The 26654-nt window shown below is 44.6% G+C and overlaps 1 protein-coding gene across 5 annotated transcripts in view; it reads left to right on the top strand.

Annotated features, from left to right (window-relative positions):
• LOC147031434 (uncharacterized) overlaps positions 1-26654 on the top strand; it is a 151010-nt gene that overhangs the window by 122372 nt on the left and 1984 nt on the right. For 3 of the 5 annotated variants that reach the window (XR_015053056.1, XR_015053055.1, XM_085863086.1), the window contains one exon: positions 18850-19441. The exons of 1 other annotated variant lie outside the window; for it this stretch is intronic. Coding sequence is in view for 1 of the 4 variants with exons in the window: in XM_085863086.1 (XP_085719212.1) it covers positions 18850-18868 (19 nt within the window). In the remaining 3 variants the exon portion in view is untranslated. Of the gene's footprint in view, positions 1-11750; positions 11893-18849; positions 19442-26654 lie in introns of those variants that run through there. One more of the 5 variants, XR_015053051.1, reaches the window with a different exon arrangement.

The following is a 26654-nucleotide window of genomic DNA, read 5'->3' as shown; positions in this document are numbered from 1 at the left end:
ACAGGATATCTCAAAAAGTTGTTGACAGATTCGGACGAAACTTGGTGGACAGGTTGGGTGTGTGACAAGGACGAATTGATTCGATTTTGGTGAAGATCCAGATCCAGATACGAGAATTTTTATTATTTTTTGAAAGTGATTCTTCTCTATTGAGGGGTAGGGCCACAAACGATATTTGTGCAGTAAAGCACGAAATCTCAAAAAGTTATGGACGGATTCGGACAAAAGTTGGTGCATGAGTTGGGTAGGCGATAGGAACAAGCCAATTAGATTTTGGAGGTCCGGAACCAAATCCAGCAAATCAGTGGGATATCAGATACAAAATGTAACCTGTTCAGCCTGGTGGAGGCATGTGCTCTACCGAGTGCCGTTCTCGTTACATATACAAATATGGCAGAATTTTTTGAACCCTCCCTCCGGTCCTTTCCCATTTGTATGAAGTACACAGGGGAACTTTGCCTTGAAATATTGTATATACACCCTGCCAGAGTCCAGACGATCCCTGCTGTTATTGAACTCTGGAGACAACTTCAACATCAATTAAACCCCCAGAATCAAACCATTTTAAATGACTCAAAACTCCATTTTGAGCGGCCATACATTTAACAGGCATTTCTCAACTCATCGTTGTGATGAATCCACCAGATCTTGGTGGCACCGGATTAGTGATAGCCAATGGGTTGGAACCATAATGGCAATAATTTACACCCGAACACATCCTGCAAACGGAATAACCTTTGTGTTCAGCCACCCCCTTCCCACTCCACTTTCCTTGGATGTAAAAAAAAAAGTAAATGTATCCTCGAGCAATAAATATTAACAAATCTGTTATTGCTAATGATTGCATTCTATTTGTTTATGCAGCACAAGTCTTTTGCAACAAATTTAATTGAATGGCATGCCAATTAATGAAGCCCAATATAACTACAGCCTCTAGGTGTCAAGTGATATCCCTGCAGAGAGTAAAGCTTCCTACAAGCTTGGCTTGATTTTATTTCTATTTTTTCCTCTTGTTAATAAGAACATGCTCTTAACCTCTCAGCACTTGTGCTACTACTTCTCAAGCGGTCGAGCAACCTTCCCCTTTCTGATCTCTTTACCCTCTCAAGGGCTTACGGGAGAGCTGAGATGTTGCTTCTGAGCGGTCTAGTCTGGCTTTGAACCTTGACCCAGGTATAAGCTGTTACATTGGTGCTTCACATGGAGGGCGAGGCATCGATGTTTGGAGGACCCGTCTGCCAGCATTGGGCATTTGGTGGATGGTAAAGATCCGATGGTGTCTTTCTCGAACAGTAAGTAGTCGAGTTATCATCGTCACCCGTCATCGTATGCTATGAGTATGATTGAGATGATGTAAGGTGTGGATGAGATAGGTGCTGTGGAGTTTTCCAGCACAGTGGACAGTGCTAGGACCAGGAGCCATGGCTTGAGGATAAAGAAGATGAGAGTGATGAAAGTTTTTAAGGCAGGGTCTTTCACTTGGGGTATGGTTAATGCATGGAATGGTCTCTTCGGAGAGCTCGTAGCAGTGGAGGGGGTGGATAAGTTTAAATGGGATTTAGATAGGTTCCTGGATTTATTGGGGATAGGAGGGGTATGGGATATTGGCAGGACTTGTAGGTAGTTTGTGTGTGGATGGCTGATGGATATTGGAGTTGATGCAGCACAGGAAGATAATGGGTCAAATGACCTGTACCAAAGTTCCTTGTGTATACCTGAAACAAATTGCAAATTCCTGTCCTGGAAGGCAATGGCAAATCACCTGGCCTAACCTTTGCCAAGAAATCCACATTTCCAGGGATTAACCTGTGCGTCCTTAGGCCTAAGTCACATTTGCCACGGCGGCTGTGGTGTCTCCAAAATCTACGGCCACTAGCAATTATAGGGTGGCTGCAGTATTTCCACGGTCACACAATGTAACAGTCACATATGTTTTTATTTTTCGGGGTATTTAGAAATTGTGGAGACCGAAAACGTGGGGTTGCCGTACGGTCTTTGATTTGATGTCGCACGGTGACCTTAAGGGGGTCCTGCGGCGGCCATAGAATTTTCAATTCATCAGTTAGTCAGTCAGTCAGTGTGTGTCTCCTCCATAACTCCAAAACCTTGAAACCTACCAGCCTGACACTTTGCCTGCATACGAATGGAACTCCAAGGGAGTGCATGAGTGAAAATTGGGTGTATGGGTTAATTAAAAAAACCCCTTTTGAGAATAATTAACGGCCTTATTTAACTATTTCATTTATCAGGTGCATCCTCGGCTGCCTCACTCTCCCTCAAGGCACATCCTCGGTTACCTCACTGGGGTCTTAATTCGCCATTGTTTTTGGCCTGCTCAACCATGCCTTGACCCTGAACAGGCCGCAACAATTTCTTCACGATAAAGTTTTTTTTTTGTTTTCACTTTCCTCACTCATCTATCTATAATTCCAGCAATCTCTGTCTGTCTGTCTGTGTGTGTGTGTGTGTGTGTGTGTGTGTGTGTGTGTGTGTGTGTGTGTGTGTGTGTGTGTGTGTGTGTGTGTCTGTGACCGCTGTTTCTCGACAACCATTGGTCCGATCTAATTGAAACTTGCCAGGTATATTGCTGGGGACCTTTTGAAGGTTTGATATTAATCGGACAAGTGGTTCCCAAGTTATGGCCATTTATTTACCAAACCAATGACAGGACACGGTGCTATGACATCACAATTGACAACACAACTCTTCTTCTTCGTTTGATATGATGTCACAATTGACGCTGGGGCCCTGTGGATGTGCCTTTTCAAGGTTTGATATTAATCGGACAAGTGGTTCCCAAGTTATGGCCATTTATTTACCAAACCAATGACAGGACACGGTGCTATGACATCACAATTGACAACACAACTCTTCTTCTTCGTTTGATATGATGTCACAATTGACGCTGGGGCCCTGTGGATGTGCCTTTTCAAGGTTTGATATTAATCGGACAAGTGGTTCCCAAGTTATAGCCATTTATTTACCAAACCAATGACAGGACACGGTGCTATGACATCACAATTGACGTCACAATTCTTTTTTTTTGCACGCACGGCCACGCACGCACGGCCACGCACGCACGGCCATGCACGTACGGCCACGCATGCACGGCCATGCACGTACAGCCACGCACGTACAGGCACGCACGTACCGGCACACACCTATGGGCCCGCACGTACGGCCACGCACGTATGGGCACGCACATACGGGCACACACGTACAGGCCTGCACTAGTATTATCAAATGCCTGATCATTATACCTACAAATCACTGGAAACATGACAATGCTGAAAAACGCATGGAGACATCAGCATTTGTGGCTTTATTTCATTTCAGCACATGCCATAACCTCGAGAATCTCTTCAACTAAGCCGAATTACAAAATTTGAGCTCCAGAATTGAACTTAGGAGCAGTTCTGACTGCTAAAAAAAGGTGTTAAATTGTCTAATTCAGACATAGTTTGATATTTCGGGCGTCTCCGGGTGGTGTGTGCTTAATATGATGACTCGGTGATCGCTAATGACTTGCCAAGCGATCTGTTCTTTATCAACCGTTTCGTTGGCATGCTGAATGAAAAGGAAGACCAAGAAGGAACCCGCAGAAGTAAAGAGCAAAGATGGAGTCATCAGGAGGAACCTGGGTAGGATTCGAGTTTTAGCCACCACTCCACTACCTTCAAACCCATCCAGGCACAGCCAAGTGAGCCTGACAGATAAATTTCTGCAAGAACTCACATCTCCTTCGAGAGATAGATAACAAAAGAGAGGAATAGAGAGTGAAAGAGAGTGAAAGAGATGAAAGAGAAGAATAATCAAGAATGACTAAATAAAGAGAATTATGAAGGAAAACATTATGAAGAAATGTGAAAGAACAAAGAACAAAGATGTCGGGAAGAACCCGGACAGACAGACTTCAGCAGTTACTCCCGAGGCTCAAACGCCGCAACATGTATAGGCTACCAATGGTCCGTAAGCTACTTTGCAAGTGCTCTGCAATATTTGCACTGTCACTAAAAACTGTAAATTGATTGATTTGAACAATGTTCAGGGGCCACTCACCTGTGTTGGCCCCGCATTGTTCTGCGGTGTATTGGGCGATGGCTGGCTCGCTGAAAATGTGCAATTTTATTTTACATCAAGTTTGCCATTTTTGTACTATCTTCTTTCATGATACGACCTGTTACTCCGTCATAGAGAAATACATATAAAACTCGAGGGGGAGCACTCTGTAGAGTGCAAAACCTCCGCCGCCAATACTGTTAGGTCACTCAACTGAACCTGATATCCTATTCATTCAATTTGACATCAACAGTGCTCACAGAGTTATAGTTTGCAACTTTCCCTTTTACTTTTAACTTTTACATACTCAATTCATTCGTCATAACTAGATTCCTTGAGACAGAAATTGATTTTTCATGGGTATATCCACCTGAAGTTCCAAAATCAGCCGCAATTATAATTTTGGCATGTTTTTTGTTGGAAATCACTTATAACATGTAGAAATGCAAAAAAAAAAAATCGAAATTTTGTTGACAAAAAAGTTGCAAAAATTTTTTTTCTCTCCAACAATTTTTTTTTTTGGGGGGGGGGCTTGGAAATCACTTAAAACATGTAGTAATGCGAAAAAAATTCAAATATTTTTCAAAAATGGCCGCCATAGCGGCCATATTGGATTTTGGACCAAGTCCAAAATCTAATGCCATGATCCTTGGACCATACCTAACCCCCCCCCCCACCCCACCAAGTTTCGTCGAAATCCGTCGAGAGGTTTTTCCGTAATACCGTTCACAAACAAACAAACAAACGAGTAGTCATAGACTGGTACTTACGAAATCGTCAACTTGAACTCTGACCTTGTCTAATAAAAGCTGTCTCTGGAGAAGGGAGCGACGCAAACCAGAAGTTTCTACGATGATTCTGTACCAAACCATCAAAAATCGAATGTTTTGGATGTTTGACCTCACTGTGACCTTGACCTTTGACCGATTTTGACCAAAATCCAATCACCGCTAGCCATCACCCTTCTGAATCACGTGGTGTAATTTGACATTGGTAGCTTCTTCCGTTCTCGAGTTATCATTTTTTGGATGTTTGACCTCACTGTGACCTTGACCTTTGACCGATTTTGACCAAAATCTAATCAGCACTCGCCATCACCCTCCTGAATCACGTGGTGTAATTTGACATTGGTATCTTCTTCCGTTCTTGAGTTATCTGTACCAAACCATCAAAAATCGAATATTTGACCTCACTGTGACCTTGACCTTTGACCGATTTTGACCAAAATCTAATCAGCACTAGCCATTACCCTCCTGAATCGCGTGGTGTAATTTGACATTGGTAGCTTCTTCCGTTCTCGAGTTATCGTGCCTACAAACAAACAAACACACAAACAAACAAACACACAAACAAACAACCACACAAACAAACACACAAACAAACAGAAACGGAAGTCATCAATATACTTACGAAATCGTCAACTTGACCTCTGACCTTGTCTAATAAAAGCTGTCTCGAGAGAAGGTAGCGACGCAAACCAGAAGTTTCTACGATGATTCTGTACCAAACCATCATAAATCGAATGTTTGACCTCACTGTGACCTTGACCTTTGACCGATTTTGACCAAAATCTAATCAGCACAAGCCATCACCCTCCTGAATCACGTGGTGTAATTTGACATTGGTAGCTTCTTCCGTTCGTGAGTTATATTTTTTTTGGATGTTTGACCTCACTGTGACCTTGACCTTTGACAAATTTTGACCAAAATCTAATCAGCGCTAGCCATCACCCTCCTGAATCACGTGGTGTAATTTGACAATTGGTAGCTTCTTCCGTTCGCGGGTTATAATTTTCTTTTGATGTTTGACCTCACTGTGACCTTGACATTTGACCGATTTTGACCAAAATCTAATCAGCGCTAGCCACCACCCTCCTGAATCATGTGGTCTAATTTGACATTGGTAGCTTCTTCCGTTCTCGAGTTATAACTTTTTTTTGGATGTTTGACCTCACTGTGACCTTGACCTTTGACCAATTTTGACCAAAATCTAATCAGCACTAGCCGTCACCCTCCTGAATCACGTGGTGTAATTTGACAATTGGTAGCTTCTTCCGTTCGCGGGTTATAATTTTTTTTGATGTTTGACCTCACTGTGACCTTGACATTTGACCGATTTTGACCAAAATCTAATCAGCACTAGCCGTCACCCTCCTGAATCACGTGGTGTACTTTGACATTGGTAGCCTCTTCCGTTCTTGAGTTATCGTGCCTACAAACAAACAAACAAACAAACACACACACAAACAAACACACACACAAACACACAAACAAACACACAAACACACACACAAACAAACAAACAGAAACGGAACTGATCAATATACTTACGAAATCTTTAGATTTCGTAAGTAACAAACAAACAGAAAGGGGTGAAAACAGTAACCTCTGATCTTCGATGGCGGAGGTTAATAATGAAAGGTTTGTTAACATCACTGTAGGATAGCCAACAGGTATGCACACTTGCTCTAAGCTGTCTAGCCTGGGTTCAAATCCCAACTCAGATATAACTTGTCATCCTGTTGTTTCACAGGCAGGGTGATTCATCAATGTGTGGGCTGTTAAACTGGACATCACCTCTGCTGGAATCCCCCCTCTCCTCACGTCCCCTCTATCCCCACTCCCATCTCTCTCCACTCTTCCTCTCTCTCTCTCTCTCTCTCTCTCTCTCTCTCTCTCTCTCTCTCTCTCTCTCTCTCTCTCTCTCTCTCTCTCTCTCTCTCACTATCTCGCTGTCTCACTGTCGCACTCTCTCACTCTCTCACTCTCTCACTCTCTCACTCTCTCACTCTCTCACTCTCTCACTCTCTCACTCTCTCACTCTCTCACTCTCTCACTCTCTCACTCTCTCACTCTCTCACTCTCTCACTCTCTCACTCTCTCACTCTCTCACTCTCTCCCTCCCACCTCTATCCATATCCCCCCTTTCTCTCCCTCTCTCCCCCCTCCCATCTCTCTTACCCCTCTCCCTCTCTCACTCTCTCTCCCAGCTCTCTCCATTTCTCCCCACCCTGATTCCTCTACCTCCCTCTCCCTTTCTCGCACCCCTCTCCTTCTAGTCCCTGCTCCTCAACCCCTCCCCTTCTGTTAAGGGGACTGTTAAGGACTAGCGGTTTAGTTTTGAATTTGCCAGGTAGATAGCATGGGTTTTTAAATGCTCCCGCCCAGTTTTATATCGAACCCAGTGGTTAAAAACAAAATGTTGCTGTTTGGGCACGTTTTATCTCCCTTGCATTCCCCTCCCCTCATGCCGCCTTCCCTTCCCCTTACACCACCTTCCCTTCACATTAGGCCACCTTCCCTTCCCCTCATGCTGCCTCTCCCCCTGCCCCTCGCGCTGCCTCCCCCATCACACTACCTCTCCCTCTCCTCACACTGCCTCCCCCCACATGCCACCTTCCCCTCCCCTCATGCTGCCTCCCCCTCCCTTTCCCTCACGCTCCCTCCCCTCCCTTACCCTCCGCTGCCTCCCGCTCCCCTTACACTGCCTCCCCTCCCCCTGCGCTGCCTTCCCCTCCCCCTGTGCTGCCTTTCCTTCTCCCGTTCCGCCTTCCCCTCGCCAGTGCCACCTTCCTCTCCCATCCTGCTGCATCCCTCTCACACTGGCTTCCCTTCCCTTCCCCTCATGCTATCCTCCTGCCAAACCCATTCCACCTCCATACAACCTTCCGGAGGTTGAGGAGAGGAAGGGCCGTTAAAGAATGTGTAAATTGTACAAATGAAAGGTTTTTTTTTATCCCCTGCCACATGGCGGAAGGGGGATATTGTTGTCACCCAGGTCATCCGGCTGTCTGTCCGTCCGTCCGGGTGTCAACATTTATAGCTCTGAGTGCGATAACTCATAAACTGTTCGCCATATCGATTTGAAATTTGGGTCACACATGTACCACCTCAAAAGGAAGAAGCCTATTGATCTTGGGCATGGCCAGATCCAAGATGGCCGACTGGGGCGGCCATGTTGAAAAAAAAGTTTTTTTGTAATAAATGGAAAACCGCTTATCTGATTTCAATTATTTTTGGTTATTACATTCCTCACCCTTGGGGAACTTTTTTGAGATGATGACCAAATGGTGTCTTGTTTCCAATTCACCTCCCTCATTATCTGGAATATGTATGACCTTTTTCATTCAATGGTGGGGGATTCCCCATCTCTGATGGTATTTTTTTTGTTTGTTAGCAGTCTGAACTGCTGCTTGGATGAATTTGGTTTTTATAAAGCAATGAATCACCAGATCACGGCAATACAGCCGAGAGTTATGCACTCACTCTAAGCTGTCTCACCCGGGTTTGAATCCTGACCCAGTTTTTAGCTGTCATCTTGGTGTTTCACAGGCAGGATTATTACCTCCACCACCAAAGGTGGAGGTTATGTTTTCACCCCATTCTGTCTGTTGCTTGCAAAATCGAAGATTTTTTCAAGTATATTGGTTAGTCGATTTTGTTATTCTGTCTGTCTGTGTGTCTGTTTGTCTGTTTATCCCCTACAGGTCGCAATTTTAAACCGATCTTCACGAAACTTCACCACATGGTAGAGTTTGTTATAAAGAAGAAGTCCGTTGTTTTTGAGGTCAAAAGGTTGAAAGGTCAACATAGGCCCAAGGTCAACAACTAAGGCGGTATTTCTAAAATCCTCAATTTTCATCCCATTGACTTGAAACTTGAAGAGGATTTGCACATCAGGTCACTGAATTAAACCAGCCAATTATTTTTGAAGTCAACATAGGCCAAACTTCTACAATTTTCAATTTTCATCCGATTGACTTGAAATTGGGAGAGGAGTTGCATGTTTGGTCATTGAATTCAACCACCAATTCTTTTTGAGGTCAAATTTGTTTTATGGATTTCGCAAAAATATCATACTCTGCACAGCATCTTCTTCTTGTTTGTTTGTCTGTCTGTATGTGTGCAGGATATCTCAAGAAATTGTCCACGGATCCGGATGAAATTTGGTGGGCAAGTTGGGTGTGTGACAAGGACGAACTGATTAGATTTTGGTGAAGATCTGGATCTGGATCCGACGAGTAGAATTTAATAAACTGATTCTTCACCATTGAAGGGGTGATGATGAATGTCACCATTGGGGGGGGGGGGAGGGTTGACTCAGCCTGTCATCCTTCCGAGGTCAGCGAAATGAGTACCAGTGTGACTGGGCCCGGTGTATGCCCCGGTTAGAATAGGTGTACCATATCCCTGTGTGTCGTAAGAGGCGACCAGGGTTGCGTCAGGAAGGGCATCAGGAAGGGCATAAAAACCTATGCCAAATCATTATGCAGACAACAAAACGAATTTCCATACCGGATCAGTCGAGGCCCGGGTTACCAACGACCGCCACCGGTACTGGTGGTCAGCAGGGTACCAGTGGAAATTGTGCTACTGCTGGGCGAAGGAGAAGAAGGAGACGGGAAAGGTGAGTCCGGAGGCAGTGGGAGAGGGGGAAGGGTAGAAGTGTGGAGGTGAGAGTTGGAACTCTGAATGTTGGGACGATGACTGGCAAATGGCGAGAGTCGGCTGATATGATGGAGAGAAGAAAGGTGGACATACTGTGTGTACAAGAGACCAAGTGGAGGGGGAGTAAGGCTCGGAGCATTGGAGGTGGTTTCAAACTGTTCTACCATGGTGTGGATGGGAGGAGAAATGGTGTTGGGGTAATCCTGAAGGAAGATTATGTCAAGAGGGTATTGGAGATGAGGAGAGTGTCTGACCGAGTGATGAGTGTGAAGTTGGAAATTGAAGGGGTGATGATGAATGCCATCAGTGCATATGCCCCACATATGGGGTGTGAGATGGAGGAGAAAGAAGATTTCTGGAGTGAGTTAGATGAAGTGGTGGAGAGTGTATCCAAAAATGAAAGAGTGGTGATTGGAGCAGATTTCAATGGGCATGTTGGGGAAGGGAATAAAGAGGATTAGGAGGTGATGGGTAGGTACGGTCTCAACAAGAGAAATGTGGAAGGGCAAATGGTGGTAGAGTTTGCAAAAAGAATGGAATGGCAGTGGTAAATACGTATTTCAAGAAGAAGGAGCACAGGGTGACGTACAAGAGTGGAGGAAAGTGCACACAGGTGGATTACATGTGAAGCAGGAGATACAACCTGAAAGAGATTAGAGACTGTAAGGTGGTGGCAGGGGAGAGTGTAGCTCGACAGCATCGATTGGTGGTCTGTCGGATGATTGTGGAGGTGAGGTTGAGGAAGAGAGTGAGGGCTGAACCAAGGACCAGATGGTGGAAGCTGAAGGAGGAAGACTGTTGCGTGGAATTTAGGGAGGAGGCAAGACAGGTGTTGGATGGTGGTAAAGATGGGTGGGATGATTGGGAAACTACAGCAGTAGTGGTGAGGGAGATAGCTGGGAAGGTACTTGGTGTAACATCTGGACAGAGGAAGGAAGATAAGGAGACTTGGTGGTGGAATGAGGAAGTACAGGAAAGTATAAGGAAGAAGGGGTTGGCGAAAAAGAAGTGGGATAGTCAGAGAGATGAAGAAAGTAGGCAGGAGTACAAGGAGTGGCGGAGAAAGGCAAAGAGAGAGGTGGCAAAGGCTAAGAAAAAGGCATATGACGAGCTGTATGAGAAGTTGGATACAAAAGAAGGGGAAAAGGATTTATACCGATTGGCAAGACAGAGGGATCGAGCTGGGAAGGATGTGCTGCAGGTTCGGGTGATAAAGGTGATAACGGAGAGTGTGGGAGGGAAGTGATAAAGAGAGTGCAGGCAGGATGGAGTGGTTGGAGAAGAGTTGCAGGAGTGATTTGTGACAGAAGGGTAGCTGGAAGAGTGAAGGGGAAAGTATATAAGACGGTAGTGAGACCATCTATGTTGTATGGTTTGGAGGCGGTGGCACTGACAAAAAGACAGGAAGCGAAGCTGGAGATGGCAGAGTTAAAGATGCTGCGATTCTCGTTGGGAGTGACGAGGATGGACAGTATATGGAATGAGTATACTGTATTGGAGGGACAGCGCAGGTAGGACGGTTTGGAGACAAAGTGAGAGAGGCGAGATTGAGATGGTTTGGACATGTGCACAGGAGGGAAGCGGAGTATATCGGGAGAAGGATGCTGAAGATGGAGCCGCCAGGCAGGAGGAGAAGAGGAAGGCCAAAGAAGAGGTTCATGGATGCGGTGAAGGCGGACATGTGGGTGGTTGGAGTGTCAATGGAAGATGTGGAGGATAGAGCGAAATGGAGACGGTTGATCCGCTGTGGCGACCCCTAACGGGAGCAGCCGAAAGAAGTAGAAGATTCTTCACCATTGAGAGATTGCGCCAAATACGATGATGTTTCAAAAATGTATTGGGCCTGATATGTTCTCGTGGATCAGGCATTGCGTCTCTGAGGTGTGTGCTCTTCCGAGTGCCCTTCTGGTTCATCAATATGTGTGTCATCTCTTGGATGGACGGACGTTAAACTGGGCGTCACATCTGACAGAATCCCTCTCTCTCTCCTCTTCACCTCCGCACTCTCCCCTCCCCTCCCTCTCCACCATCCTCTCTCACTCCCTTCTCCCTCTCTCACCCCTCTGCCTCTTTCACCCCTATCCCACCCCTCTCTCTCCCACCCCTATCCTTCTCTCTGACCCATCTCCCCCTCTCCCTCCTCTCTCCTTCCCCTCCCTCTTCTCTCCTTCCCTTCATCCCTCCTCCCTTCCTCCTCTTTCCCTCCTCTCCCTCTTTCTCCTTCCTCTCCCCCCCCCCCCTCAGTATTTTCGTCAGCGAAGCAACGGGTTGTGTTTGCAAGTGAAACAATCAAATAGAAGTGGGAAAAAAGGAAACTGGATCCGTGGAACTTGTGGCATCTTCTCTCCATACATTTTAAACGAACCCACCTATGCTCATCCACAAAGTACGTATACAAACGTGAAGTATTTACGTAAGTATAGATACATAAGGGTTTGCACTCCTTCACATGCACATTTCAACACATTAAAATACACAGTGCATGTGACATTCCCAGACCAGAGAGTTCATAGAACACGATACCCTGTGCAGTGTTACTTCAATTTTCATTAAAAAAAATTTATTTTAATGATAGTTTAAAAAAATATCTGAAATTTAGTGCTATTGTAGTCATCCGGATCATCCCGAACACCTCCCCCTGTTTTACACACCGTCCCCATTGAATGTTTAATTAAATTGAAGTACGTAATGCAAAACTGAAGGTTTTTGAAACTATTATGAAGGCGATTTGTATTCTGCAGTGTTCAGGTATCTCATTCAATTTAAATTAAATAAAGATTGTAAAAGTCAAATAAATAAATTTCCGGTTTTACCGCCATTTTCCGCAGTGTCGATTGCATCACCCCATCTAACACATTACACTAGTTATTCACGCTTGTCGTATGTGTCCACCTATGATGTCCTTAAAAACAGGAAGTATCCTGATTGGAATGATTTTCTATTTTGTTTGACTGTCAGGCAGCCAAGTCACGGTATTCCGAGCAAAGGTATGGTAAAACAAAAGACTGATCTTTCTATTCATGTTCCGATTTGTATTCCAAATATATAATTCGATTGAAATAAGTTGTTCATCCAACATAAACTGATAAGACAGTCAGCCAGATAAACGGACAGGTGGACATGAACCAATTGCTTATCCCCACTTTTTGCTTCATGTACAGGAGAAATATGTTGCCCCCCCCCCTTGCAGGTCAACATCTATACATATAAACATGTCTCTCTGTCTCTGTCTCTGTCTCTCTCTTTCTCTTTCTCTCTGGCTTTGTTCCTTATGCACAGCCACATCTTATAAGTTACAAACTCCAAACTCGGCGTACAAATACAACTTTGTGTGGGGTGTGGGGGTAACACAGGCTATGTGTCCACAGCCTCACGTGGGGGTGTAGAGGGCAGGGGCATAAATTCTCTTTGTAAATGTGTACCGTGTAGCACTACCTGGTGGTGGTGGCAGAGGGCATAGTGAGGAGAGGGGTCAAAGCATTCTATGCACAAGTAAATTTCCAGTCTCCTTCTTGCCCAAATTTTTTGGCAAACACGACGACTAATTGGTCAATCAGCGAAGCGACCGGTAGGCTCTGCTAGTGCATGTAAAATACGCTTTCTGGAAATATAACAAGAGTACATCATGCTCCTGGAAATGAATCAATCATGCAGATCAACCAGGCTGGAACATTTCAGTAATTTCTCGACTATTTATTTCTATCTTCATCCAGAGACTCCTCTTGCATGCAATTACACCAAACTGAGAAATGTCATTGTCAAGCATGAACTCTTAACTTAACATGAACTGTCAAGACCGAGTCTATTTCGGTCCACTGCAGGAGCAAATCCTCCATCTACTCATGTTGAGGGGTGTTTGTTATACTCACCATGCTCACCCTGTGCAGGTTGGCAAGCGCGAGCAGTCGTGGGAATCAGTCACACCATGCAGTGGGGGAGAGAAACATGTATTTAATCACTCGATCACACATCCAGCTCTTACCTTAAAAACATGTGCATTAATAATAATAATTATAATAATTAATAATCTTTGGTGTACAGTATCCAGAGAAATTCCTCTTCAGTGACGCCGTCAATTCAAAACATCATGGAGGAACATAAAAAAAAAAAAATCAAAAGGAATAAGAATAACAGGTAAAATATGGAAGATGGACTAAACAGCAAAATGGCTAAGAATTTGAACTTAACACTTCAATCGCACATTCCTAAGTTAGTTTTCATGAAAGAGGTAAACAGGGTAATCCCTCATATAAGATTTGTCTGATATGCCCCCCCTCAAGTCAATTCACCATGGGCATCATGGTGACCCTCAGGCATACTGACCATTCATATCTTATATGGCAGATATGTTCACATGTTCAGATAATTGTTTGTCAGATATGGAGTTTAATATCATATATGTGAATATATATATATATATATATATATATGTTTATGTACATACATATAATCTTCTATAGTCTATACACATAAAGGGTGTGTGTGTGTGTGTGTCTTTGTGTCCCCTCCATAACTCCAAAACTATAAAAACTTCGCAGCCTGAAACTTTGCATGCAAACTAAGAAAGCTCCAAGGAAGTGCAAGAGTGAAAATTGGGTGTTTGGGTTAATTAAAACACCCCTTTTGAAGATAATTCACGGCCTTATTTAATTACATCCTTAAGGCGATCCTCGGCCACCTCGCTTAAGGTGTTTCCTGGGTTACCTTGTTGGGGTCTGAAGCTCACGTGTGTTTTTGGCATGCTCAATCATGCCTTGACTTGGAACAGGCCACAACGATTTCTTCATGATCCTGTTTTTCACTTTCCTCACTCATATTATCGAATGACTGTTCAATATAGCTACGAATTGCTGGGTACATTGCGATGCTTATAAACGCCCGGAGACACCAGCGTTCGTGGCTTGATTTACATAATTTCCATCCATGTGATAACCTGGAGAATCTCTTAAACGAAGCCGAATTACAAAATTTAAGCTCCACATTTGAACTCAGCAGCAGTTTCGACGCTAAAAACAAAAAGTTTTCATTTGTCCATTTCTGACGTTGCTTCGGTGTTTCTGGGTGGCATAGTTTTATTGATTGCAATTGGTAATAATCGCTTGCGAAGCCAGGCGTTCCATTGGAGTTCTTGCTTGAGTGCTTAAGCCACTTGCCTGGGGCTCACCTAGCTGTTTGATTGTTCGTTTCAAAGCCAACAGAAGTCAGACCCATCACTTCGCTGATGGAAATACCAATTTTTGCGTCATTGCTAAAAAAAATCAAACCAGAATAAAAATTAACTCTCACCCTTTGAACAATCATGAAAATAAATTATTGAAATATCAGATGCTTTTTGTGTCCTTTTTCTCACCTGTCTAGCAAGTCGAGTGACCTGCTTTGTGATGCTTCAAAAGGCGTTGCATAATCAGCGTTTTCTGAATCTAATCGATATGAGAAATGGGATTGAATGAGACTCACATCATTATTTGTGAAGATGTGAACGATGAGTTTTTCTGCCTGGTTTTATATTTGTGAAATATAAAATATATTTATATATAGTATAGAACATAAATATAGTATAAAACATCAAATATAAATATTTTTATATACATATATATATATTATATATATATATATATATGTATATATATATATATATATATATATATTGTTGTGGGTGGCGAGAACGACCGCTCGGTGGGGAAGTTTACGCCGTCCCCCACTGGACTACCGGAAATTTATAGGCCGTCGCTCCGGATAACACCGAAATCGACCGTGAAACGCCAATATCTCGACCGCGTGGCGTAGGGTTAATTGTCCAGATCCAATATACCTAAGTAACCATGAAGTCTTGGCTACCGGGGATTCACGTCCTCGGAACGTCTGGCCGAACCGGATCACTCTACCAGCTACGGAAGAGTATCAACTTCCACCTACCAACTCCGGCTCGGATGCAGTCGAGCGGGCCTGCCCAGGACGTTCTGGCTATGATGTACCGATCACCGGGGATGAAACCCCGCTTATACTCAGACCCGGACCATGCTAGACCAATGTAATAAGGGACAGAAATGAGCTGGGAACATTTCTAATAATTTATTTACAGTAAATAAAAGACAAGAGAAGCGAGACTTAAAGCGAAACCTTCCAACTCCTTCTCCTCTAACCTCTTACCACCTGGCCCTCTCACAAACAACAGCTCTCTCCCCCATGGGCCTCCTCCTCCTTCTCCACTCCGCTCTTTCTCGATCTCATTACCTCTTGTTGCACCATCTCCCTGACCACCACCAACACTTGATTGTGCCACCATCTATATCTTCCTTCTGCTAATGTTACTTGGTATACACCCAACACATACTGAATTGGTCCACAACCTCCACACCAAGAGCAGCTCTCCTTCTGCACTGACCCCGACATCCTCAAGCTTTCTGGCGATGGAAGCACATCTTACATTGCCCGCAACAGGAAATTCAACAGTATTGGCTCCATCCTCCAAAGCTCTTGCCATTTAATGGTACTCCATCTCTTCTGGATCAATGGTACTCCATCTCTTCTGGATCAATGGTACTCCATCTCTTCTGGATCTGATTTTGAGAAATTTCCCTGACAATATCTGCTGCTCTTCCTTCGCTCCAATTGGTTCTTCTGACCACGTCCTTGTTAAAGTGGACATCTCTCTGGCTGTTATCAGAGAACCACCTCACCGCCGTCGAGTCTGGCATTTCACTCAAGCCGACTGGCAGGGTCTCCGAGCAGCCATCAAACTTACAGACTGGTCTCCTATCACTACTTTCTCAAACATCAACTCATCCTGGGAATTCTTTCAAAGAAACTTGCTCTCCCTCATGCACAGATTTATCCCCTCTCGTGTTCAGTTGTCTTACCCTTCCTCCCGCCCTTGGTTTACTGAAGCTTGTGGCGAGGCAGTTGTCCTGAAACAACTTGCCTTTGCCTCATGGAAAGCAAACCCAACTGAGGGCAATCTCAGTTCCTTCCACAAAGCTCGGAACAAGTGTGTATCTACCCTCAGGAGAGCCAGAAAACAACATCTTTCTCATCTCAAGTCTGAACTCTCAAACCTCTCTCCCTCCTCAAAATCCTGGTGGCGTTTAATCAAATCTGTTTCTGGTGTATGTTCCCCCTCCATCCCCTCCCTTACCTCAAATGGCCGCACTGCTGATTCCACACGTGATAAAGCTGAATGTCTAAACTCGGTGTTTGCAGCTAAATCTTGTGTCCCAAACCCATCACTATCTCTACCCACTTTACCCAGTCGCACCCAACTGTCCCTGGACTCTGTATCCTTTTCTCCTGACAAGGTGGAGAGCTTGCTTTCAAACCTCGAGTCAGATTCTGCAACCGGTCCAGACGGCATCAGCCCACGTGTCCTCAAAGCCTGCTCTTCTGCTCTTGCTCACCCTCTCTCTGTTCTATTCACCCTCTCATTTTCCCAAGGTCATCTGCCATCTGCTTGGAAATCTGCTAACATCACTGCCCTGCATAAAAAGGTGCAAAAACAGATCCCTGTAACTATAGACCAATCAGCCTTCTCCCAATCATCAGCAAGGTTATGGAATCCATCATCGCTTCAGACATGAAATCCTTCCTCTTCTCCAATGGCTTGATTTCCAATCATCAATTTGGTTTCAGACCAGGTCACTCTACCCTAGATATGCTGCTACTGCTCTCCCATCAATGGATGGAGGTCCTCAATGCCAGACAGGAAATCCGAGCCGTATCCCTGGACATATCACGTGCTTTTGACACAGTCTGGCACCCTGCCCTACTCACCAAACTCTCTTCCCATGGTATTCAAGGCCATCTCCACTCATGGCTCGCAGACTTCCTCTCCTGTCGCAGTCAACGTGTGGCCCTAAATGGAGTTCTTTCATCCCCTCTTCCTGTGCAGGCTGGAGTTCCTCAAGGTAGCGTTCTGGGCCCTGTTCTTTTTCTGGTTTTCATCAATGATCTCTCGGACTCTCTGGAAAATCCTCTATTTCTCTTTGCCGATGACTCCACCCTCTGCCGTACCATCTGTCATCCCTCAGACCGGCAAGCAGCAGCTTCTTCGCTCACTGCAGATCTGGATAAAATCACAAACTGGTCCAACACGTGGAACATGTCTTTCAATCCAGACAAATCTCACACTCTCACTATGTCTCTTCGAAAGGACCGTTTACAAAACCCCCCATCCACTTTCTCAACAATCCTCTGGAAGAAGTCTTTTCTTTCAAGCTTCTGGGTCTCACGATCTGCCATGACCTTTCCTGGGAAAGTCACATTTCCAACCTTGCCTCAAAAGCCAGTCGCCGACTGGGAATCCTCCGTCGTGCAAAGTCCTTCCTCGGCCCTCTTGAGCTCCTGACCACTTACAAAGCTTTTGTCCGTAGCCTGATGGAGTACTGCTCTCCCCTCTGGGCTGGTGCTCCTGCCTCCCACCTTTCTCGACTTCACGCTGTCGAAACCAGGGCTTTTAAGATCATTGGCATCTCCCGCAATGAAGCTGAGTCTTTGGGCCTCTCACTCAATCACCGCAGGTTGGTCGGTGGTCTTTCTGTCTTCTACCGACTCCTCTCCAGCCTTGCCCCCCCTGCTCTCTCTGCGATTTGTCCCAACCACATTTCCACATGGCGCTCAAGGTCTGCCAACAACCCCCTTCTGGTAAAACTACCAAAATCACGAATCACTGCTCATCTTCACTCTTTCATTCCTCTTTTTTCCCGCCTTTGGAATAAACTTCCTCACTCTATTCTTTCCCATTCTTCCCTTCAGGCTTTCAAAACAGCTGTTCACCACCACCTCTTATCTTCCCCCATCCAAATCCTCGATCTTTTCTACCCCCGATAATCCACCCAAGCCCACTTCCTTCAATTCTCCTGCTTTCCTTCCTGAAAGTCCCTTTAATGTCCATCTTCCCCTCGCCATGTTCCCCGTCCCATCCCCATCCCTCTCCCTTCCACAGTTCACCTGTGTCTGTTCCCCACTGTTTTGTCCCTTCCACTCCCGCCCCTCTTGTCTCATGCCTCCTTGCTGTGAGTTGTGTGTTCGCTCTCATACGAGCCTCGACCAAGGTATACAAAAAAAAAAAAAAAAAAATTTCAACGTCCTCACCTGCACATCCTCCCACCGAGTCCGTGCACCTTACTTTGACACTGCAGAGTTTTTGTGATATAAAACATCAAGTGATCAATTTTGAAGTTTTCATTGATAAATACTCGATACAATAGAGTATTCGCTTTTTCTGAACGCTTGTTTTTGTAAATACAGTATGATGTACTTTGTGTGAGGGATGGGTTCTATATAACTTGTACTGATATAGCAATCTTCTTTGCTCTAATTCACCGTCTGTCCGTCTGTCTGTTCCCAGGTACCGCAAAAACGGCTGAACCGATCGCAAGAATTTTTTGGGTGTGTAATCCTGGGACCCCTTGGAGTAAAATAGGCATAAATATAATAACATGACCCCCTTGATGGCTCCCGTAGGGAGCGGGTGCTTCTAGTGATTAATATGTATGTTTCATGTATTGCAGCATATATATGAGCCATTAAAGTTCTATCGTATAATCTGTATGAGTTAAGTGGTTGTACTCTTGTTGGCAGCATAACGGAGTGAGGTTGCTGGAAGGTGTAGCGAGCTGTGAAGGTGTGGAATGTCCTCACACCCACACCCAATCGTCTGATTGGGGTGTGTTTTACGTTTCCATTCCACTCTCCCACTTCCTGTATTTTTGACCTCGCTTAGCCTAAAACTTTCTGGAAGTCGATCCTTCTCTCTCTCTCCTCCCCTCTATTGTCCATGCTCTATCAGACTATCCTCTAAATGCTGAGTTCCCACCAAGGACATACCATTTTAAAGCCTTTCGTCTTTAGTATGACTTGGCCAAGGTCAGTATCGAACCGCCGACCTACCAAACTTGGATTGAGGGTCTAACCACAACGCCACTGAGCCAGTTCTTCAAAAAAAGATCTCTGAAGTGGGTCTAAAATAGGACAAATATTTCGATCAATTTATTCACCCTGGTGAAGCGAAACCGCAAAATGTTTATCTCAATACACGATTCTCACGTGAGACTGTCTTGACGAAAAAGAAATCCTCCGGGCCATGTCACCCGACCGGTGACGAGATCTGGATCGCGTGGGTCGGAGTAACTTCTAAGTAAGAAAAGACAAAAAAGTCATCAGTCCGGAATATTTAAACCCATATCGTCGTGTCTCACTCAAACGCGAAGCATGTGCAGAGAAATTTACTTCCATTAACCCCTTTCCGCCCCGCGGGCCCACCTACTACCAACCCACTGTCTCGGGGGGCATGCCCGCCGCTGCTGACGTAAGTTGCCCGGAAATGGCGTCTCAAAGGGCAACAGTGCCATACTTTGAGCTTTCATTTTCACTCTTTGCAGCGTATTTAGCACCGAAGGGAGGTGTTGGTGGGAGGGAAGTGGGGAGAGATTGGACTCAGGGTGGGGATGACACAAATACAAAGCTGTGTCCATGTGTTTCCCGATTAAACATTTCATCATTTGCAATGCGGAAAGCGGTACTCATCTTGGTTGACGTTCCCCCCTTGTACATAAAATTAAAATTTCCCTTTATCCATACCATCCTGTGGGGTATGTATGTAGGTATGTATGTATCATGTATATTGTATGAGTCCAGGAAAGGGAATGATGCATGTGGATGACATTAAGCATGTGCAATAGGAGGAGAGTTTTTGCACGACTAACTCACTCGTAGCCTCAGATTCCCACCATTGGTTTCTTGATGTTGTACCTGATGAGGACGAGGCCGATATCTTGTGCGAAATTTGGAACAATATCACGTTAAGCTCTCTTTCACATTCAGCACCTCGTGCAAGACTTGGGGGATTTGAGCACCCACTAAATTAAACGAGAGGAGGAGGCACGTTCATCCTCAACCAAGCTCTCTTCGTAGCACTTACTACCGACATTCCAAACACCCCGTCAATTAATTGCGTGTGTTCAGTCGATTGCGTTCCAACAACTGTGACATCTTGTGCTGTTATTGATTGCGTGTTGTAAGATACCACGGGATCTTTAATGCCCACTGGCTGATGCCAGCAGATATGACACCCGACTCAACATCAGTGTGATGGGCGGTGCCCTTAATACAACAATGCCATGTCTGAGACGCACCGATTCGATAGTCCATTGTGACGTTGGGAATCGAACCAGTAAGTGCACTACTTCTACATCTTGTGGGACGTGTATGAAAAATATGCATTTTTTTTTTGTTTTGTTTGTTTTATAGCTGCCAGGATAGCCCAGAGGTCTGTGTACCCCTCCGAACTGTCCAACCAGGGTTTGAATCTAGACCTTGCTACAAACTGTTACTCCGTTGTGTTGCATGTACCCTTGCGAACCCATCTGTCAATGCTGGCTGTTGGGTGATGTTGAAGACCCTAAAATTCCTGCCACCTTCAGTCGAACTTGAAGCCTTTCCAGCCTCCTCGTGAAAGATTTTGGCCAAAAACGTTCTGCGGCAGATCCACAAGATTCTGGGAATAACTGAGGCTGTTAAAGAAAACACACACACACACCATTAGTGTATATATAGTTTATATGTGTAAACTATATTTATAAATGTGTACATATTTTAATTCCCAAACGGCCAGATATGATATATGTCCATCCGCATACAAGGTCAAACAACCCCAACTGGAGTCTCCAGGCCGTCACCCCCACTGCGCGCGCGCAATGGAGCTCTGTGGTCTGTGAAGGGGATTGGGGGAGGGAGGATAGGGGAGGTGGTGGGCTCACCGGTTGGGTTTGAATCGCGAGCTCCACGTCGGTCTATGGCCGATCATCACCATGGCAATGGTAGTATGTGCGGCGGTTCGGAGTGTGGGATCGCGTCCCGATAGGTGCTCGTACCGGGACTGGCACACTGAACCTGTTGGGATGTCCACGGGTAGGTATCTCCACCGCATCTCTCCTTGCCTGTCATTTACTGTCTGTGTCTATCCGTACACTTGTCTCTCCACGTGAGTCCGTGCACGTGTCATCGTTCATTCCACCTGACAGACATCTGTTCCATGCTGGTGCTTTAAGCTTCTTCTGTCTTTCTGGGTGACTTGTCGCGGTTGTCTGCGAAATTGATTGATTGAATAATAATTAACATACGGTGTAATTCAAGACCCTCTCAGAAAAAATATTTTAAAGAGAGTATATATTATTATGAAGTCTGGTGGTGGCTTGATGATTAAGGTGGGTGAAGTGTAACATCTTGAGGTCCTAAGTTCAAGCCCTTTTTGTGCCATAAATGCCACCAGGTGGGGTTGACTCAGCCCGTCATCCTTCCGAGGTCGTCAAAAATGAGTAGCCTACCATTCGAGTCACCTGCGTCGGAGTGGCGAGTGGCGACCCGTCCAGGATTGTGATTTGTGCCCCCTCGCCAACGAAATCACCTCGGCAGTCCTATGTGCCTGAAAGGAATGGTTATTAATAATAATAATAATAATTATTATTATTATTGAATACATCTTCCATGAGCTTTGACACCTGTATTAAAATTAAACAAACTGTACGTCATCAGTTCATTTGAGATTGTTCATGTGTCCATACAAGCATAAACAAGCTCAAATGAGCTAAGATCCTCGTCCTCTTAATGATGATGTCGTAAAAACGAATATGACGTCATTGTGATGTATCAGTTTTGCGATAAATTATCTGTGCTAATGCCCAGCTTGATTCCCGCAAACAAAATTCAAACAGCTTGCCTAGTTTGAGATCATTTTTTAGGCGATCTCCATTAGCGGAGATATTTTGACGTCATAACTTTTTATTCTCGGAGGAATTTTCAAAATCGGAGATGGTTACTGTCTGCGCATGGTATTTGTGCATATATATGCCAAGTTTCAGGAAGTTTCGATGAAAACTGTAGGCTGTGAAACAAAAAGTCCACAAGAAGAAGATGAAGAACAACAACGTGAGTAAGACTTAGAGATCTTCCAGGAGGATCTAAAAAAAGTTGTTGGATTGTGGTACTGACAGACTTTTGACCGACACGCAGTGTTGAATACCTGTAGAAGAAGAATTCTGACGACTTACCACCACTTATTTAAAAGCCCCAAATATTTGCACCTTATTGTGAGGTCAGCCAGAGAATATATTTTCGGTGCAATTCTTTTACCAAGCCAGGCCAGGCCTGTCGTTTGACTTAAGGTGCCAGAATTTTAATTTGTTCCAAGATGCCGGCAAGAACTCGCCTACTCGGAGAAAGACACGGTGGGATCTTTAGTGCCTACTAATTAATGCCAGCAGTTGAGACAACCAGCCTAATGTGAATCGGATGGGCTGCAGCCTGCCTGCGGAGCGCTAGTCCGACAGTTCATCGTCAGGTAGAGAATCCAACCGAGAATGGGAGCGGCCAAAAACGATATTTAATCAAAAGACAGCATGTTGTACTTCACAAACGTATTGCAGGTCTATGTGAGTGTCAATGAGGATGCAAAATGAAGTGAAACACATGGCAATCTTTTATAACACGTACAGTACTGTGCACTTACTCACTCTCATGTGCAGCCTTGAGGCTGCTGGTTGCATCATTGGTTATGGACACGGTTATGCCACTGTGCACTTGTGGTCATTTCACCGACCTCAAAAGGATGACATGCTGAGTCAACCCCACCTGGTGTTAATTCAGCAGCCAACAGGGCTCAAACTCAGGATCCCAAGCCAGCCACCTTAACCATTCAGCCAACACCAGGCTATCAGTCCTGTGCAAAAGTTTGAGTTATTCCAATGATTTCATACATTTAGGTAAATTCATAAATTTATCAGCAATTAATGGTCAACTCCATAATAATACGCTTCTTCATCCGTCCGTCCATCCATGTGTAATTCTCCTTTCCACCCATTGGTTGAACAGCTCATCTGACTCTCCCCACAACTGTAACCAGAAAAATCATCCGGCCACACTTTTGGTGATATGCTCAGCCAAAGACATCTTTGAAGCCGTCATATTCACAATCGCCATGCACTCCCTATAAGTTTTCCGTTCAGTGCAATACAACTAAAGCGATGGTTAAAAGGGTCATCAAATATCGAAAGGTTGGAGCCAATAGGTATCACGGACCTTGTGAAAGCCACAGTAGTTATTGGTGTCAGCCTTCAGCCCTTCGGCTTTCTGGAGTGGACTTCGCTCGGTCTCTGACAAACCCAGTCTGTAACCAGGGTCTATTTCCCCAACTGGCAAGGCACAGGTGTACTTTGGTATCGTGATCCGAGGCACGTAACCCGAGACCTGTGCAGAACCAGCCGGCGTTATAACCCCTGAGACGGCGGTGCTGATAAGTGACGCCGAATCTTCAACATTTGGCAGTCAAGAGTGGGGTGCGATTCCCTCCGCCACCGCCCGGTCTTCAACAATATAACCGGGATGTTTTATATATGCACATCGGCAGTGTGCATGTTTTTGCTTCAAACAGGTGTTATTTTTTTATTTTCAGAGTGATTGAGGCAGCAGTCTGTTGCCGTATACATCACACAAATAACGATGTGGCATTCTTTCGAGCAAGGGCTTTTATCAGGAGGTTCCTCGGGTCCTTGCTATGATTACCAACTATTTTGCCTTTAACAATTCCACCCGGGACCACAAAACCCATGTCATTATAAAAGTCTTTGTCTGAGGAGTTCCGGGAATCTCGCAGGATTATGACCGAAAACATCTGTCATTATTTACTTTGAACGATGTGTAAATATGCATGAGGAAGAAGATGCAGTGCCTTCAGAAAGTATTCACACCCCTCAATATTTGTCACATTTTGTTGTGTTACAGCCTGAATTTAAAATGGGTTAAATTTAATTTTTCTGTTTGTCACTGATCTTCACAAAATACCCCGTAATGACAAAGTGAAAACATGTTTTTAGAAATGTTTACAAATTGATGAATAATCAAAAGTTGAAATGTCTTGCGTCAATAAGTATTCAACCCCCCCCCCCCCCCAGCCCCCGAGTCAATACATTGTAGAAATGCCTTTGGCAGCGATTACGGATTTGAGTCTTCTTGGGAATGTCTGTATCAGGTTTGCACATCTGGATTTGGGGATTTTGTCCCATTCTTCCTTGCAGATTTGCTCAAGCTCTGTCAAGTTGGAATGGGGAGCGTCAGTGAAAAGCAATGTTCAAGTCTTTCTGCAGATTCTCAATGGGATTCAAGTCTGGGTTTTGGCTGGGCCACTCATGGACTTTCACGTTCTTGTTCTGAAGCCATTCCATTGTTGCTTTGGCTGTATGCTTGGCGACATTGTCCTGTTGAAACATAAATCTTCACCTCAGTATGAGGTCTTTTGCACTCTGAAGCAGGTTCTCCTCAAGGATTTGACTGTATTTGGCTCCATTCATCGTTCCCTCGATCCTTACAAGTCTCCCAGTCCCTGCCGCTGAAAAGAATCCCCATAGCATGATGCTGCCACAACCATGCTTCACGGTAGGGATGGTGTTAGATGGGTGATGAGCTGTGCTCGGTTTCTGCCAGATGTAGCATTTTGCATTCAGGCCAAAAGTTCAATTTTCATCTCATCAAACCACAGAATATTTTACCTCATACTCTCAGCATTTTTCATGAGCCTTGTTGCAAACTCCAGGTGTGCTGTCATGTGACTTTTTCTCAGGAGTGGCTTCCGTCTGGCCACTCTCCCATAAAGCTGAGATTTGTGAAGTGCTGCAGTGGAGAGATTTCTGGCAGGTTCTCTGATCTCAGCCAATGAACACTGTAGTATTGTCATATTGATCACTGGGTTCTTGGTCACCTCCCAAAAGACAAAGGTCCTTCTTGCTCAGTTGCTCAGTTTGCTCTCGGAAGTCTGGGTAGTTCCATGCTTTTTTAATTTCATCATGATGGAGCTCACTGTGCTCTTGGGAATCTTTAACACTCTAGAATTTGTTTTTTATACCCTTCCCCAGATCTATTCCTCCTCTCAATTCTACAGACAGTTCCTTGGATTTCATGGTAGAGTTTCTGCTCTCACATGCACCATCCACTGTGGGACCTCATATAGAAAGGTGCGTTTCTTTCTAAATAATGTCCAATCAATTGAATTCGCCACAGTTAGACTGCATTCAAGTTGTAGAGACATCTCAAGGATGATCAAAAGAAATTGGATGCACCTGAGCTCAATTTGGAGCGTAATAGAAAAGGTGTTGAATACTTACTTATTGACGCAAGATATTTCAGCTTTTTATTTTTAATTTTGTTTAAAAAAAATTTAAAACATTTTTTCACTTTGTCATTACGGGGTATTTTGTGTAGATCGGTGACAAAAAATTTAAGTTTGATACATTTTAAATTCAGGCTGCAACACAACAGATTGTGACAAAAATCGAGGGGTGTGAGAATACTTTCTGAAGGCACTGCAATTGTTGTCGGGTCGTTTATTGATTTGGCTGCTCATGGTCACTTGAGCGTTGCAACTCCACAGCATTTTCACAAATCTCGCTTGATTGTGAGTTGGACAGGTGACCATGATGGGCCATGACATGTAGGAGCCATGCTCTTCTGTTTTGCTTGTGTTTTCTGTGAAGTCTGTGATCGCATGATGGGGAGGGGAAAGAGGTAAATATGAGACTGTTTTGATGAGGTAATGAAAAAAAAATGTGATGATCGATGTGGAAATGCTCTTTTGCTTTTATGAGCAGGAGGAGCGAGGTAGGGAGGACAGAGTGTTGGTAGAGCAGGAGCTCGGTGACTTTTATTCAACGTGGAAGGTGCAGATGTTTAAGGGTGCCAGTGGTGTAGAGTAGGGTTGGCAGATCCCAGAAACCAAATTCTTAAGTTGCACCAGTGGTGGGTGTGGTAGGTGGCATCACCCAAATCCAAGATGGCTGTTTCGATATAGGCTAAAACCAATATTGTCATACATCAAGTAATACTAGGCCGATTCCAATGATCTTGGTATGCATTCTGATAGTTTTGGGTATGCCTAACATCTAATGGAGAGGGTGTCATTATCATCCAAGGTCAATGTCATGAGATAAAGGTTAGTATCACAGTTTTTGTTCAATTTTATGCCTGTTTGACCTTGACCCTTTGATTCCAGGTCAAATCTGATAACATGAAATGATTCCCCATACATGATTTCCTGTTAGTGCCCAATACATACCTAAGCTCTCAAAATGGTCACGATGATGCAATATGCTGTAATATTTTACATAC

The sequence above is a fragment of the Eptatretus burgeri genome, chromosome 2 (assembly GCF_056783735.1).
Source record: "Eptatretus burgeri isolate ZD-2024b chromosome 2, Ebu_testis_v1, whole genome shotgun sequence".
In the NCBI taxonomy this organism is placed as follows: Eukaryota; Metazoa; Chordata; class Myxini; order Myxiniformes; family Myxinidae; genus Eptatretus; species Eptatretus burgeri.
This window is presented reverse-complemented; position numbering and strand designations above follow the sequence as displayed.